Source organism: Protopterus annectens, chromosome 1.part0 (assembly GCF_019279795.1).
Source record: "Protopterus annectens isolate FY-2018-M chromosome 1.part0, PAN1.0, whole genome shotgun sequence".
In the NCBI taxonomy this organism is placed as follows: Eukaryota; Metazoa; Chordata; order Ceratodontiformes; family Protopteridae; genus Protopterus; species Protopterus annectens.
Genome location: NC_056725.1, coordinates 1,660,972,968 through 1,660,991,258, shown reverse-complemented (window position 1 = coordinate 1,660,991,258; position 18,291 = coordinate 1,660,972,968). Strand labels below are relative to the sequence as shown.

General features: G+C 37.3%; 1 protein-coding gene across 6 annotated transcripts in view; it reads right to left on the bottom strand.

Annotated features, from left to right (window-relative positions):
* The window catches only part of ADSL (adenylosuccinate lyase), a 663,305-nt gene that overhangs the window by 212,335 nt on the left and 432,679 nt on the right, over nucleotides 1-18,291 (bottom strand). For all 6 annotated transcript variants that reach the window (XM_044068286.1, XM_044068279.1, XM_044068264.1 and 3 more), the window contains 2 exons: nucleotides 1,504-1,573; nucleotides 1,100-1,247 (listed from right to left, as the gene is read on the bottom strand). In XM_044068286.1, coding sequence (XP_043924221.1) covers nucleotides 1,100-1,247; nucleotides 1,504-1,573 — 218 coding nt within the window. The remainder of the gene's footprint in view (nucleotides 1-1,099; nucleotides 1,248-1,503; nucleotides 1,574-18,291) is intronic.

Sequence of the window (18,291 nt, the reverse complement as noted above, 5' to 3'; positions counted from 1 at the left end):
GAGACACCTCCACCTTCTGTCCCTTTATGTGTAGTAGCTGGTCTAAACATATGAAAGACATTATAGCCCTGCATTGCCAGGGTCCTCTCAGTAACTGCTCAGATTGTCTGTATTCTCCAGGGTGAGGAGAGCTTGCACGGAGAGAAACTTCCTGCTTAGACTCCTGGCAATGGCAAGTAACACCTTCAGAGTTTCTTAGGAAGGTTTTGCTATGTTGGAAGGTTTATTAATTTATGAATACCTAAAAAAGGCACTAAGGGGTGTACAAATGTTTAAGCCAACATTCAAATGCCTAGAGGGGACAGGTACAGACCATCGGTGGCAAAGCAGTGTGTTCTGTCAACCATATACTCCCCAGGCTGACAAATATTGTACCCCCTTTGAATGACACCAAAAACTAAGCTAATTCTTAAAGTTAATCATCTTCTGTTCATACTGTCATCATCCTTAAAAATGTAGAATAATGCCCAGTGCTAGGCTCATACTGGTTTAGGACACAGTCCAAAAGCTCCATCATGTCTCTCTTCATACAGTACTGGGAGGTATTCCTCTGGTCATTTACATACATTGTTTTGACAAAGCACAAAACTGGAATAAGAAATTCTGGAGGATGCAAACGTTGGTCCATGTATTTTTTTAGATTCCACTGGATACTCTTACTTGTAGCCTGGGGAGAGGAATCATAGCTGCCATGAACCCTAGGATCCAGAGAAGTTAACTTGCAGAAGTCTGAGACTGACTGGGGAAGCTCAGGAAAGTTTCCAGATAAAAATCCACCTTCTCCTTTGTAAGAAAAGCCTTTTGCTGATAGAAGGCTAGAAGGCAACCCAAAAACACAATCTGTGTGACAGTCAATCAGGATTTTTATACATTTATCTGGCATCTTTATTTCTGCATACATCTTTGCACTTATGTCTATACTTTTTATGGAATACACTTATTACATGTAAATTAAATGTTTTTATTTATTTACCTTTTACCATGGGTCAAGTTTGCATCATTCCATTCACCAGGTTAACTAACAAATATATCTGCATTATTGTTGGTTACATTTAGCACACTATCTCAATGAGCTTCACAGTAAAATGTAAAGTGTTACCTATTAGCACTATCATCTAGTGTCCGCTCAAACCACTGCACTGCTGCTGTCTGCAGGGGATCCATGATTAGTGTCATCAAGTGTCGGGCAAGGCTACAGCAGCGCTCTGAGCGCATAGGATTACGTTTGTAAGGCATAGCACTGGAACCTTTGAAAAAGACAAAGAAAGCAAAGAGGTTGAGAAAAACATACTACTGCTTTCCAAGGCTGCTTCAGTCTTTGCCAAACATAACTACTAAATGGACCAATCATCACACATAAAACAGAATTGCAACACTTTTTTAGTAACACATTTGATCCTGTCACCTATCCGAGATATAGTTCCATTACATAATCTTTAGAACTCTGTACAAATTTCAGTCATTCTGCAATGTTATTATTCAGCATACGTTATCTTAACTCACCTATTTGATCTTTTTCAAATGGCTCTTCTATTTCTTTCAGGTTTGCTAGAAGACGGATATCCATGCAAATCTATAAGAATTCATAAACATACTTGAAAACTGGGCAAGAACCTGCATGATCAGCAACTAAAAAACTAAACGTGAATACTATCTGACAAAATTACCGACAAGTAGCCTACTTTGATTTTCTGTTTCAGCAATACTTGCACTTTGTGATCATTAGAAACCCTGCTTGAAAAAAATATGTGGGCAGCACAATACAGAAGCAGCACATACTTATGAAACATCTCTTTCCTATGTATGAAGCTGGTCAAAGCATTCCACATGAAGGTGCTATTTCCTCATCATCACCTCACATGGTCATGCTCCTTACCAGATTTTTCAGCAGTCAACATTTCAAAATTAAAATAAGGTGGGATGAAGAGAAGGGTTGTTTCTTGTATCCCAGAGTAAAAAATTCGTATTCTGCCCAACACAGTCAACCTGAGGCATGAGACCATGCATGTTATCACTCTACATGATGGAGAGAGGATGATATACAGAGAGCAGATAGTCGAAGCTCCTACGGATTTTCCCTGCGGTCTCAGTAGATCAGGCATCGCACTCACCTTTGGTGCAGAAGGCTGTGATTTTATTACAACACCAAGTAGCTGAATTAATTTTCTTATACCGACACTGCAGAGCAGCATAAGTGACTGTGATGCACTCGCAGGTGTACCTATTAGATGAGACATTACATCAAGGCCCAAGATGGTGGTAGCACAAGTGAATGTAAAAGGTCCCATGGTACTTGCCAAAAAGAGTAGGGGCTCCTTTATTTATATACAAAAAAAAAAATTCATTTACAACAGATTTACATACTTAGAAATATTTATAAATGTACAAAAATAGATACAGAAATATATTTACATATTCATAATTTTCCTTACAATCATACTACGTTTTCACCCCATTAGACCCAACTCATTTTTCCATAGCCATCTGATTTTACTTATTGTTGCTAAAATCCATTTACCATTAAACATAATTCCATTTATTCTTTCATTCCACATAACTCATATGACATAAAATACTTATCTACTATTTTAACATATTCTTTATTTATATTCTTATAATATCCATATTTAATCATACCCATGTTAATTTTATCCACTGCTTTTATCTGTTCAAAAAAAAATCATCTTTACATAGTTTTCCCCATAACTTTTTTTTACTCATTTACCTTTCAAAAATGCACATTCATTTTTTTTCTTCTTCTTGACAATAAATATATTATATCACTTTTTTTGTATGGCATACTTCCTTTCACTAGTAATTCATCTACTACAAGTCTCCACAAAAAGAATCTTGACATTCTACTTTCTGACTACATCATTTCCTTCTTATTTTATAGCTTTATTTTTTTACCTGTTAGATTTTCCCCATTTTTACACAGTAATGTTTAATTACATTCTTAAACCATGGTTTTCTGTCTTTTTATATATCAATTTTAATTTTCCACATAAATCTTTCTTGTTAACATTTCATTAATACACTCTCTTTTAATCTTTACCACACCCCCAAATTTATCATACTTATATGTATACAATTTTACTACTAATCTCACATCTTTTTCATTTATCCACTGCAACACTTCATACAAATTTAATGAAGCAGTATATACCACTGGGTTAATTAACCCTAAACTTCCTTCCCCTTTATTCACATGCAGGACTCCACTTTTTACTGGGTTTAATCTATAACCTCATATAAATGAAAAAAAATACCTGCAATAATTCCTTTTCACATACTGTTGGAAACATAAATAAAACTTACTAAGTATGCTATTCTTCCCATCAGTACTGAATTTATCAGATAAGCCTTTTTTTCCTGAATGATAATTTATATGTTCTCCAGAAAAGACAGGTTTGCTTTATTTATTCTATTATTTTTCCCCACTGAATTTTACTTGCATCTTTATCCCAAAATTTTAAACCTAACACAGAAATTTCATTCAGTGCAAAACATATATACCCCTATATTTGCATTACCTAAACCTTTACTTTTCTCTATTTAAAGCCACCCCAACACATCTAGACACTCATTTATGCAAACTATTACTTTTATCCACAATTTTCTTTTCAATATTTATGATGTCATCTGCATATGTTAACAGGACTAGAATTCTTAACACTTTAGGTGCTGTATACACTGCCTCCTTCATTTTGTAATTTATTTCACATACCATCACATTCATAACTAAAGCAAAGAGTACATACATACTATCACATTCATAACTAATGCAAAACGTATATAACTCATTGGGCATTCCTGTCTTACACCACTCTTCATATGCACCTCTTGGCTTAATGAGCCATTTACAAATACTTTCACTTTATTATTATGCACTGACAAACAAAATGTCCTAACTTTCTCACTTACATTATATTCTTTTATTATTGCCCATAAGATTTAATGCCAGATTGTATCCAGTGCCTTAAGGTCTCCTAGCATGATTTTTACTTCTTTTCTACTCATATCATCATCCACAATTTCTCTATCATTAATAACTCTTGACAACCCTTTCTCTTTATACTAAATATATATATATATATATATATATATATATATATATATATATATATATATATATGTATGTATATAGGTCCACTTAATTTCGAAAAATCAGAATGTCGAGATTCATAATATTGAACCCAGAATCTCGAGGTTCTGAAATCTCGGAATTAAGAAATAAAAGAAAATAAAAAGGGACAACTGCTAAAACCATGTTATTGCAGGGGGGAAAGCCGACCTGCATCCCCCACACCCCCTGCAACTTAAATATACTAACGCCGAGATCGCGCTTCAGTGACGAGAACAGTAATATTCCTGTTCCACACTGTATAGTACTGTATGTTCTCTTCACTGTACAGCGATCTCGGAGTTAGTATATTTAGGTTGCAGGGGGTGTAGTAGGTGCAGGGGTCCAAAAACTGTTTTAGCAGTTGCCATTTTTTATTTTTATTTCTTAATTTCAAGATTTTAAAACCTTGAGATTCTGGGGGTCGTTATTATGAATCTCGAGATTCTGATCTTTTGAAATTAAGAAGTGGACCTATATATATATATATATATATATATATATATATATATATATGTATAGGTTCCTATATAATCTCGAAATTTTGAAATACCGAATTTCAAAATCCAGACTATACAGCTGAAACCCCTCAATGCCTAAAGACCAGAAGCGTGAAATTCAAAATCCCGAATGTACAACACACATACAGCACACACACAACTTCCCCTCACAATCAAACATATCACCCTACACTACAGATAAGCAGAGGAGCAAGCCCCCCTGCACCCCCCCACTTAAATATACTAACTTTGAGATCGTAGAGACATACAAGGGAAACTCACACCCACACATTTTACAGTCCCTCACACACGCACATCACAGTCACAACACACACTATAGCCCTTAACCAACAAACTTACACAGAAACTTACCCTGAATTCCACCTATCCATCCACAAACCGCAACACCAGAAGTGCTACTTCAATATCTCCGTACATCGGGATTTTGAATTTCGCGCTTCTGGTCTTTCGGTATTTAGGGGTTTTGGCTATCTAGTCTCGAGATTTTGTAATTCGATATTATGTAGTGATTCCCATATATCTTTCATAACATTTTCCATTTTAGTTTCAAATCTCTTTTGTATTACTTTCATAAAGACCTTATAATCATTATTAAACAGTCTCTCCAGTTTTTTTTAACTATCTTCTATCTGCCTTCTTCCACATGAATTTAAGTATTCTACTTCATATCTCTTTATACATAAAGCCTTCATTTAACCCTTCATTCAAAATCTTTAAAACTTATTTTTTTTTTTGCCAATTCCTTACATTTTTAAACATGTCATACTCTTTTCCATCTGGTCCTGCATACAAATTTATATTTACTTGTTCTAATACTTTATCTAGCTCATGTAAAGGAATATTTTTTCCAACTCCTTATTCTCTTTTCTGTTAACTTATTTACTTTGTTTTTTTTCACTGCCTTACTTTTTCTTTAAATATTTTGTACATATTGTACTACACTATTCATGATCTTTCCTGAGGTCTATTTCTCCTTTTACATTCTATTTCTCTCATTACACTACCGTTCTCTTTTACTTGTCTGCTTAAGTAACTCAATACTTTTTTTCCTTGAAAAAATATATTTGCTTAAATAACAATTCTATTTTTTTTTTCAAACAATTCTTTTTCTTTGTCAAAGTACTATCATTTATGTTCTAAATCTTGCACTACCTCATTGTTTTTATATTTTTCTATCTCTACTTTTCTCACATCATATTGCCACTGTAAAAAACTTTTCTATTTTTCCTTAAATATCACCCACCATTCAGACCAAGTTTTATAAAATGTTCTTATAGTAATATGCTCTATCCATAACTGTATTGCTAATTTCTTCCTTCTTCCATGCATTCTGATTTATCCTTTTTATTCCGTTGCCTATGCATATATTCCTTGTTTTCTTTTATCTTTTATCCATATCACAAGATGATCAGAAAATCCTGTTTCAGCTACCGTCCCTTCTCCTATAACTAGATGTTCTGATACTATAAAATAATCAGAGTTTTATACGTGCTCCTGTTGTAAGTCCATGAATTTTTGTCCCAAGGTTTTAACTCACCACATTTTATAACATCTAACATTTCTCTTGTATCATTTCATTTTGTTTTACACTTGCCTCAACTCACAGTTAAAGTCTCCTGTTATTATAATATTCATCATATTTATCACTATGTTGTCTAACATATGCTGAAATAAGCTTTCCCTTTCTGTACAATTAGTATTAGAATATAATGTTTAATTCTATGTACTTGTTCTTCCATTTTGAATCTATAATGGTTAATCTTCCCATTTTTACTAAAGTTACATTTCATATCTTTACTATATTTCTACAGAAAATGGCTGTAAGAGAACATATCTCATTCCCCACATTCTAGATTATCTTTCCATAGTTTCTCAGGTTGTAATCTTTCTTCATTTGTTAAAAATATTGCCTCTTCTATAATTACATCCACATCACATGCACTAGGCCACTCCAATATTCCTTTTCTTCTTACTATATTCTTAACACTATTCACATTTACAGAAAACACTCTGAAATTTTCATTTTCCCTTTTCTTTAGAATTATGGTTTCATCGGTTCATAGCTAATCACTAGGCTAGCTGCCCTAGTGGGCCATTCTAAGCCTAGCCAATTTCCTTCCCCAAGGTAAGAATCAAACAATGTACATTGTGTCCGTGAGTGACACACCTTAACCATTATCCCAACCATTAGCTGTTTATATTCTTTTTCATCCATTTCCTCTCTTTCTTTTTTCTTTTGTAATGGTCCTGTCCTTTTACCCTTTTACCAATAGATTTTTTTGTTTGACTATTTTCCAATATGTCTTCTTCATCACTTATTTCTGAGGATTATTTTATGTCCTATTTTTCTCATCTAATTCTTCTCTTTGTTCATTTTCTTCTCTTTTCTTACTCCATTTTTACAATCCAGACAATACAATAAGTGCTCAATTTTGTTACATTTATAACCTTTCAATTCAAATTTCTGCATCATGTCCCATTTCCCCACAAATATCACATTTTCTTCCATCAGTTATTTATCAAATGTCCTACTTTTCCACAAACAAAAACGTGTATTGGGTTACCTCCAGTATTTTAGGACACCCCTCTTATCTTCCAGATTTATCATACGTGGCATAGGTTCGATTGATTTCTCTTTCTACATTTAGACAATATTACAATCCCATCCATCAGTCCATAAACCCCTTTTATCAAAAACTTTTGCAATGTCTGGTAGTTCTTTACATAAAGTTTTCCATTGTCCTTTCAAAGTCTCCTTCTCCACCTCTGTTTCAAAATTGTACATGAATTTTCTTTTTTGTTTCAGTGTTAAATCCTTTTATCACAGATTCCATGAGTTACAGTTTTTCTTTCATATTCTCCAAGAAAATTTTCCATTGGAAAAAAAAAAAGTCACAAATATGTCACAAAATGTCTCGAGAATAAATGCTCTTACCTCATGTGCTTTTAAACCTGAAAGAAGCTATTAAATTGTCCTACACTTCATAACTGTCCATTTCTTTGTCTTCTTTACTTTGAACCCTTAACATGTACTTCTATTTTTCATTTTCTTCCTTTTCCTTTTTTGCTACTCCCCTTTTGCCTTCTTTTACTCTCTCTCATGCATTTTCTTTTCCATCTCACCACTATTCTTCAGGATTGTCTCTGTATCCTCCTTTTGTATTTTCTTCATAACCCCCCCCCCCAAGTAACATCTCTTTCATTTTCTGACTCACTCTGCATCACCATTTCTTCAAGTAAATCATAATGCAACCCTCCTGAATGGAGGGCTGTAATTACACATCCATCATCTGCAGACTCATCTTGGTCAAACAGATTTCTTTGAAACATATCCTCAGAATCCTGCGCACATTCTCTGGTCTCGATACTGGTATTCTCGCTCATTTCTCTCACCACTGCATTATCTCCTCCTCTCTCTCTCTCTCCATCTGCGTTCCTGTTTCTCTGGGCTGCCTCTGCACCAGGAGTGGAATCAGTAAGTGCTCATGCAAAATGGGTCCCACTCATAACAAAGATAGGTAGGTGTAGTTCCCCTATGGCAAGACCAGATCTGTCCTAGTCAGTAAAAACGCCATCTTGGGTCTCCTCTGAAAAGAGGCAACTGGCCTAGTGGGACTAACCCAGTCAACAAAGTGCAAATAAAGAAATTCAGAATGAGAAGAGATTGTTCTGTTCCCTGTATGTCTCACTAGAGCTCCCAATGTAGGTTCAAGAACTGTAAGCACAGTCACTGGAACCACAAAAATGTAAGTGCTAGTAGGAGGAAAATACACACCAAGTCTGAACAAGCTGATTTTCCTGAGAATTCCCTTTTCTCAAAGGTATGATCTCAGAATTAATGTACATAAGAAGAGAACAGTAGCCGTCTACATTAGGGAGTGAAGCTGGGCTTGCCCCTCACCAAAATACAATTAATGTGCAACAGTGACTTTTGCAGTTCACTACTTGTGAATCACACCATTTTTCTCAGTTTTGGGACTTGTAAAGTTGAGTAGCAAATTTCCAAGAAGAGATAATGCAGCAACGCAGAAAACAGGCAGGCAATGGTAAGTTAACACCTCTCCTTTTATGTCCTAAAATACACGCATCTAATATTTATTGCAAAATTACAATACCATGAGGAATTTGTAGTTGGAAATTGTGTTACCGCTAAAGAATAATGCTAAATTCTCAAACAGCCTTTAAGGGATCAAAACCATAAAACAATTGTCTTTTTATGCAGTTTTAATTATTTAAGGAGTCTATATAATCAACATGAAACATTTAACAGCAGAATAATTACCACTATTCTTAACATAGCTATCTCTAACCACATCCATAATCTCTATACAAAATCTAATTTTTTAATCATTTACTGTCAAACAATTAAGTGTTAATTTTGATCAGTGGCTCAACAGGTGATGTTGGGAGATCAGAAAAACTATGGATTCTAGTCCCACACCAGCTGCTTTGTTTCCACTACTGACACTGCAGTACAGTATGGTGCGGCCAATACTGCTGAAGTGACATCATTCAAAGGCGATATTACATAAAAGTCCCATCTGCATGAGATGGAGGAAATTCAGATGATATAAAACATATGAAAGCTATAGGGATAGATCCATGTTGTCTCTTTCTTTCTGGTTCAGACTGTGAGGTTACCAGATCTGACTCACATCAGAGACCAGCCACATACCACAGACTTAAGCCCATCAAGCTCTGCTTCCTCTACCCATAATCTCTCACTCCTCAGGATTACCTCAGATCAAGTTTGCCCCATGTTACCCAAACTGACAAAGCTCAATATCCATGAGAAAAACAAAGCAGTGGATGGCACAGTGGTGCAGCAGAAGCATTGTCGCCTCACAGCAAGAGGTTCTCCAGTTCGATTCTCGGCTGGGGTGCCTTCTGTGTGGAGTCTGCATGTCCTCCCTGTGCTCATGTGGGTTTCCTCCCACGTTACGAAGACATGCATCTGGAGCATTTCTCTCTAGGCCTCCGCTGAAAACTGGCTTTGTTCCAAGTTGGACTTTCCTGGTAAACAAATGTTAAATAAAAATTAAAAAAAATCAAATAAAGGACCCCAACACAGGAGGGATGAAGACCCTCCCCAACTTGGTCATCACATGGTCATGAGGCTGATCATAAATGTGGGGGCTGAAGTAAGGGAAAGCTGAACCAAATAGAAGGAGACAACATGGATCTATCGTTATGGTTAAGTACATAACTTTCATATTTAATGTTGTCTTCTCTGTCTGGATTGAACCTATGGGACAGTCTCTCCAGCCACGAAAAAGCCCCTAGGGTGGTCTCAAGGAAGGAGACTGAGAAACACAGTGGAACCAAAGGAAGCTATGGATCTTGATTAAATATCCAATTTTTTAGTGGGGGATAAAATATATAAGGGGCTAAACCCAGGTGGCAGTTGCACAAACCTCATCCAAAATAGCTCCGGAGAAAAATGCTACAAAAGTATCCATAGCTCTAGCAGAATGACTTTTTGGTTTACCCCACAAGGGCTTTCCTTTCAAACTATACCCAAAAGAAATACAATCTGATTGCCACTTGGACAGTGTAACATTAGATACTGGCATGCCCAACCAGAATTTGGAAAAGAAAAACTGTTTAGACTTTCTGAAAGATGTGGTTCTGTCCAATAAAACCTCAATTTTCTGTGTCCTTCACCACAATGCAGGAAGTATTCTCCCTTGTTGGGAAATTCAGGAAAAAAACACTGGTAAGTGAATAGACTGATTGAAATTTTTCCTGTAGCCATCTTAGGAAGAAAAGAAGGATCCATATGGAGGAAAACCCTGTCTTTATGAAATACCTAGTATGGCAGTACTGATGAGAGAATTTGCAGCTCTGACACATACTGTAAAAAAGTAACCACCACCAAGAATAAGGTCTTCCAAGATAAAAACTTCAAGTCAACCACAGTAGAAGGTTCAAGTGATGTGCAGCCAACATGTGGAGCATTGAAAGGCAAATCCTATGGATGGAGAGTGTCCTGGCCCAGAGGATATAATAAAAAGTACCCTTAACGAAAGCCTTCAAAATTTTGAGAGCTGCTGAAGGCATATCTCTGCCAATTTGGAAATCAGAAATGGCTGCCAACTGCACCTTAACAGCAGAACTAGAGCCAGAGTGAAACAAATCCAATAGGAAGTCAAAAATGACCTCTAAGGGGCTGAAAAAGCATCTAAACCATAAGAGATGGCCCAACAAGTGAAACATTGCCACATATCAGCAAGCACCCTACACATAGACAGTTTCTGAGAAGATAACAAAATATGCACTACTCTATCTGAAAGCTTGAACTTCCTGGGCATCAAGAGAATTGGAAAAATATATGCGGTCAGCTTGAGAGTCTGAAGGTTGGGCATACCCAAACTTGCCAGGGTGAGAGATTAGATCCAGAATGTAATGCAAGATCCAAGGAGAGAACTTAAGAGGCCAAAGGAAGGGAAACCACACCTGATAGGGCCAAAGGAGGGCAATGAGGATTACAGGAGAAAGAGTTGGCAAGCATATAGAAGACTGTCCCTAAGAAGGGACTAAGGCATAACCGCTGCTGCACTTGATGTTGTAAGAATATGTGAACAGGACACAGCATAAGGTACCCTGGTGCCAAAAAATCTGAGCAGCCACTCTCAGATTCAGGGACCACGTGTGCAGATAGAGTGTTACTGCTGACACTATCTGCTGATGTGTTGGATCTCCCTAGGATATGCATTGCAATAAGAAAATGTTGAGATGAAATAGTCCACTGCCAAACTCTCATGGCATCTTGGCAAAGAGGATAAGAATGGGTTCACCCATTTATTCAGATACCATACAATGGACATGTCTGTCTGAACTGAAATTACACCTTTTGGAAGAACGTCCTAAAACCAGAGGATTGCATCAGTACCTTTGAGATGAGGGAGGTTAAGACTGGCCTTGTTATTGGACCAAGTCCTTTGGAAGGTTCTTCCTTTGAAGTGCCCCACCCCCCCACTCCAGAACAAACAGTCTCCTGGTGAGCACCAAGGGGGACATCAACCACAGCCTGATTTAATTCGGGTAGGCCTCTTGTCAACACAACAGGAAACTCCCTCTGATGTGTCAGGTAAGACCACTGCACTGCCATTGTCCAATGCAGAACCCTCAAGGAGGACCTCGCAAAAGGAGCCAAGTAAATGGCAGATGCCATGTGTCCCAAGAATTGAGAATAAGATAAACCAGAGGTTTTAGGCAAGAGAGCAATGAAAGAACTAGACCACCACAGGGCTGACACACTGGAAACTGTCAGCCTTGCAATCTGAGAACCTGTGCCCAAGTTGCCAACTTGGCACTCTACTGACAGCACAGGAAGAAGGCTGAATTTTGGCAACTGGCTGTGATTCCCAAGCAGCTACACACCTGGAGTAATGTGTCCCTGGCTCTGACTAAAGATGCCCTCGTGGAGGTGGTCTGGAGCCAGTCGGCCAGGTAAGGAAAGACCCAAACCCCTGAGGCCTAAGCCAGGCTGCCACAACTGCCATACACCTGGTGACCACCTGGGGACAGTGGTGAGAGCAAAGGGCAGCACTTGGGATTAATGACGACTGGCTCTTAGATGGAAGATCAGAAACCTCCTGGAATGTTTCACAATCTTTACATGACGGTAGTAGCCCTTGAAGTCGACTGAGTATATTCCGTCGTCTTTCCTCAAGAGGGATAGAATGCACTGCACTGTGACCATCCGGAATTTGGTCTGCTTGATGGTGCTGTAGATTTGTGAGATGTTTGGGATTTACACTTGTAGTATCAAAAATGGAACTGTATAGCTTCTGGATACAACGCTTATTTAATTTCTCCAAGTCTTGGACAAGAATGAACCACATATTCCTCAATCAAAGAATGATTAAAGTTCATGAAATTAGTATTGTTTCAGTCTTTGATGCTAGCCAAAAATGCTCTTTGCAGCACCAGCAATATGCCCAATAATATAATGACGCAATGCATGTGAAGTTACATGCATTGGTAGCGTACCAAAGTACGATTGTAAATTCTTTTTTATAAGACCAGTTGCTCACACTACTACTGGAACTATCAGAGTATACATCTTCCACATTGCCCTCATTTCTGCCTACCAATCCTGGCATTTTATGACTTAGTCTCTCTCGGTCCATAAGACACTGTAGCCACTGGGTGTAGCAATTTCAATGATCAAGGCTACTTTTATCTTCTTTTCTTGGACGACTATATATGGCTTTCTTGCATTTATTTTTTGAACAGCTGGTAATGGATGATCCCATGTGATGTAAATGTTATAATTTTCTATGACGCTTTGCGGCTCATATTTGCATTGTTTTTCAGCTACCTCAATATTATACTGTTTGCACAATCCCCAATTCAACAGTCTTGCTACATTATTATGCCTTTCAGTATATAGTCCTTCTGCTATTAGGATATCACAACCAGCAACAAGATGTGTGGCTGTTTCCAATTCTTTTTTTTACAAAACCTACATTTGTCTGTTTCTCCCACATGTTCAATAGACTTTGCAAACCATCTTGGGCTGACAATATTAACCCTTCATCTTATGGTTTATATTCACCTCTCCTTAACCATTCCTCCATTTGATCCTGATCAATACAAGGTTGTTCCAAGATTTTTCTATACTAGCAACTGCATCTATGCATTTTCCACATTTCTTGCCTTCTCACCTGATCCTTCATCTTACATTCTTTCTTTTTCTGGCACATTCAGTTGCTACCCGATTTTTATCTACTTCTGTTTGATTACCATTTCTGCTCGACACCAATATGTTTCTGCTGAACTAATCTGGGAAGTCATCTTAGACTTACTCTCCTCATGTTTCAAAACGTTCACTACATTTGCCACAACTGTTGATCTACACATATATCAATTTCGATGAGGCCCATTCCTCCTTCAGAACGAGACATATATAATCTTGGTATGCAGGGAGTTTTTTTATGTCAGCTGATGAGCATGAAGCATCGTCCTTGTATTCCTGTCTAACCTATCCAACACCTTTTGGGGCCAATCACTCCAAAACTGCAAGCTGTTAGGACAGGAAGAACAAATTGGTTTATAGCTTGGACTTTGCTCCTAGATGTCAGCATTAATTTTAGTCTTCTAAAACATTGCTTACCAAGTTTTAATCGCATTTGTTCATGTTTTACTGTTGATCTTTCATCAATTCCTAAATACTTCTACACTCCCTCTTGCTCAAGTTTTTTTTACATCACATTCCTGTCCCAAAATTATGTTTTCTTGGTGTTGCAGCTTTCCTGCTTTAAAGGTTGCTTTTGCAAATTTACCAAGACCAAATTACATTCTTAGATCACCTGAAAAAGTTTCTGGAGCATTTCTCCCCAGGCCTCTGCTGAAAACAGGATCTGTGGAACCTAGTCGGACTTTCCCGGTCAACAAATGTTAAATAAATAAAATAAAATAAGTTTTGACCACTTGCAGGCATGCTTTCAGTTCCTCATTTTTGAGCTATACAGTTTTAAATCCAACCATCCATCCTCTACCCCTTTTCTCATTTTGCACATCTACAAAAAGGAGATGAGAAGTCTTTACACTTTGTTTTCTGGGAGCCAAATTGTAGCCATGCCATAATCTGTTGAGTAGACAACTTATGGGTTAAGAGCAAGACAAAAGAGCAGCAGTGAGAGAGTCAACCTAGAATGTCTCCTTTTTATTTTATTATTTTATTTATTTATTTACATTTGTTTACCGGGAAATTCCGACTGGACGCAGGTCCTTTTCTATCATATGCCCAGGGAGAATAGCTCCACATCATGTACATGATAAATAGAGATACAAAGTTGCAGCAATAGTAAACAACATTACAGGTTGCTGGCTTTAATACAATAACAAGATATTGATTATCAGCAGTATATGCAGTAAATGTTGCAAGTTAAGATAGTTTCTTGTTGTTTATAATATTAGTAACAAAGTTGTCAGACAAGATTTTAAAGTATGTAAAGACAACTAGCTAATTTTTATCCCTGGAACAATAATTTTCCCTTTCTTATGCCTTAACTGCAAAGTGATTTGCCACTGTTTCATGGTCACTGTAATGTAATCTCTCAGTGTAGGGTGCATCTTATACATTTTAAGCACTCTTATCCATGAATGTGGGATACTGTCAAATGCTGGATCCCTATCGATGGCATACTTAGATTCTTCCCCTTTTTGCAGTTATTACCCTTTTGTTCTATTGCCATGATTGAATTTTCTTCTAAATGACTAACTCTGTCTGCATCAATTCCAGTGTATAGTTTATATGTTGTCAGAAGGCAATATTTTGGTCTACAGTTTTTAGGGTAGCATGCAGGTTCACTCTTAAGTAGGAATATTGTTTTTCCCTGTTGTTAACCAGGCTGGTGTCTGTTCAGGGTGTGTATATAAATAGCTCTTACTCATGGCTAAATCCTTATGTAAAGATGTTAATACTTTTAGCTAGAAGTTAGGTATTGCCTGCATTTGGGCCTGGAGCTTTCCAATTATGAGCTTTTCTTAACTTTGTTTCAATCTCTCTGGCCGTTACTTCATCCCATTTCATATCCTGTACATTTGAAGTTCTTATTCTTTATTTTCCTTCTTCTATGCATTTAGCATCTTTGTTATGTTCCACAAGATCTTCATATATATTTCTCCAAAATATATCTATTTCTTTTTTTGATGGTGTTTCAATTCCTTTTGCCTTGTCTCCCAGTTCTCTATAAAACTATTTTCGGTCATCAATAAATTGCTTATTTTCTATTTTTTTCTTTATATTTATCTGCATATCTTCTAAGTTTTCCTGCCTGTGCCGATATTTTTAGTTTACTATTTGCGATAGTGCATGACAGATCCTGATGTGTTCCGTTACTGCACATGGCTTTTATCACACCTACCCGAGTATTTTTGTTGATCTATTCCAATTGTTTTATAGTGTTCTGTATTCCAAACTTCCATGATGGCATGGCATTCGATTTCTACCCTTCCTTTCCCTTATTACCCTGTATTTTTGTGGCAAGACTTTAACCGTTACTAATTTAGCTGCACAGTAGTCTCGCTTGTTTACTTCCGTTATATCCCACGCATCTCTATGTACAGTTCTAATTACTGTGTTCATTTGTCTTATATCCTTCTAACTTTTGGGATTGAATTGAATTTCTGCAGTCTATTTCTTTTATTGATCTTAATATGTCTGTCTCTTTTAAATCAAGCAACTCTTTTCTTAGATCATTTTCTTCTAAACTGAAGGCACATTGTTCTCCATTTCCTGTGGCCATTCTACAGAAAGTTCCAAAGCATCTTTCTGTGCCACATTCTCTTCAGTTTCATCATGTGTCATCTGCTGTGCTTTCACATGGGAACTCACTGGTCCATCACTCCATAACATCGACTGCGTTGAGTTGTCACAGGTTCCTGTTCCTCCGCTTGGTGTGCAACTCCAACTGAATGTTGTGGTTTGCTATGGAAAGCTTCAAAGTATTTTCATATGGCAACTGACCTGATGTTTCTCACTCCAATGGTTTCTCCTTAATTTGAGGATCCATTGCTATATCCTGCTGTGGTGTTTTCTGAGTTAGGTTTTCTATACTAAATCCTTCACTTCGCAGGTACTCCATAACCTCAATTTATATCTCTAAATTCTCCATTACTAATCCTCCTTTATTCTTTTCCTCTTTTTGTTTTTTATTTTTTGTATTGCAAAATGTTCCATGTCTGGATGCCTTTGCCTGTAATTCTCTTCAAATATTTTTGGTGCTGCTCTTTTTGTATTTATTAGTTTTGCTTTCTCCTTTGCATAAATATTACACCATATTAAATTTCTCCTTTGCATAAATATTACACCATATTAAATTTCTCTCTTTCCTATGTCCATATTTCTTCTTCAGATGTCTCCTGACCCTCCTGTTTCTTCTTACTTTGGGAAGTCATTCCATCATGCTGTGATGTAACCTGTGTTAGACTTTCTACACTAAATCCTTCACTTCGCAAGTATTCCACAACTCCAACTTCTATCTTTTCAACTTCTACTTTACTAATCTTCTATTCTAGGTTCCCTCTTTATGATCTTATTTTTTTATTGTGAAATTTTCCATATCCTTTGCCTGTATTTCTCTTCGAATATCTTTGGGGCTGCTTTTTGGTGTTCATTAATTTGGCTTTCTCCTTTGCATAAATATTGCACCATATCAAATCTCTCTTTCTCATGTCCATATTTCTTTTTTTTTTGCAGCTTTCAAAAGTCTCTAGAATTTTTTCTTTATGTTTTGGCAGTTCCTCAGATGCCTCTTTTTCCAGACGGCTCAAGGTTTCCTGGTCTATACAATATTTTTCACACATCTATTGCACTAATGAACACAAATGTTTATTTGAAGCTTCTGACCTTTCTTGAGAAAGTATTTTTCTTTCCTCTAATTTCTCTCAATCTTTTTGTACATCTTCTGTCTGGAAATTCTGGGCTTTGTGCGTAAGAGTAAAAATAAATGACTTATTATCTTCTCAATAGTCCACTATCATCTTTTTGGCCTATCAGTTTTTGTGATTTTGGTGGACTGCAACTTCCTTCAAAAAACAGGGGGGGGGATTCTAAGCTGTCATTTTTTCCAGTCCTGGCATCAGTGTGCTTACCACGATTGGACACTATTTTATCCTAGGTCTTGTGCACCCAGATAATCTTTTTTATTTTTTTAACCTACTTCTGTCCATGATGTATGCTATATAAAATACAGTCTATATACCAGTGACATCTTGGTGAGATTTTGTGAAAAACAGGGTCTACCTCGTGAAGGTAATCATCAAGACTTTAGGGTAAATTCAATTCTAGTAATACTACTCTGCTTTGCCTGCTGACTTCTCTCTCCATTCAGACCCATGCATATGATGTGATGGCCTTCCAAACTTTTGGGTGTAGAGCCAAACTACCCCTGACTGCCTTCAGAGCCAGACACTTGGGCAGCACTTCAGGATCACTGAAAGGGCCTCACAAAGTTCCATGAACCCCCTGATTCTGTGGACTGCCATGGGGGTGGTATCCATTGTGGTTACTCCCTCTCCCACAAGGGACTGCCTGGAAAGATTGCTATGCTTTTCTAAAAATGAGATACCCCCCCCCCCAGTTCTGAGGGTCCTTAGAGCTCTTGTGACCCTGATCAGACAACCCCCCACCCCACCTTGCTGGATGAACCAAAGAGGAATCGCCCGCTGGAGGAGGTTCCTTCAAGACCAGCTTGGTCCCCCTCTCATTAATGTTACAGGTGCCAAAACCATCGCAGATGGAGCAAAGGGAATCCAGATGGGCAGCCCCTAAACAACACATACACACCAGTTATGTGCTTCCTGTAATGAGAGCTTGTGCTCACAAACTGCATATTTATTTAAAGCCCTTATCCATAACTAAAGTACAACCAGCTAACACACTACACTAACTCAAAAGATAAGAGTACTGGGTGACACATAGCCCACAAACTCAGTGTGCTAAACAAGGAGAAAGTTACTGTCAGCTGCCAGGATCCGCCACATAACGCATGCACTCAGGTCACTCCGCAAAAAGTAAAAATATTATACTGTCATTGTCCATGTTGGTGTGAATGACCTGAGACTTACCTTCCTGGACTACATGAAGAGAGACATGGAGGAGCTTTCTGATCTTGTAGCCCAGGCAGGTATGAC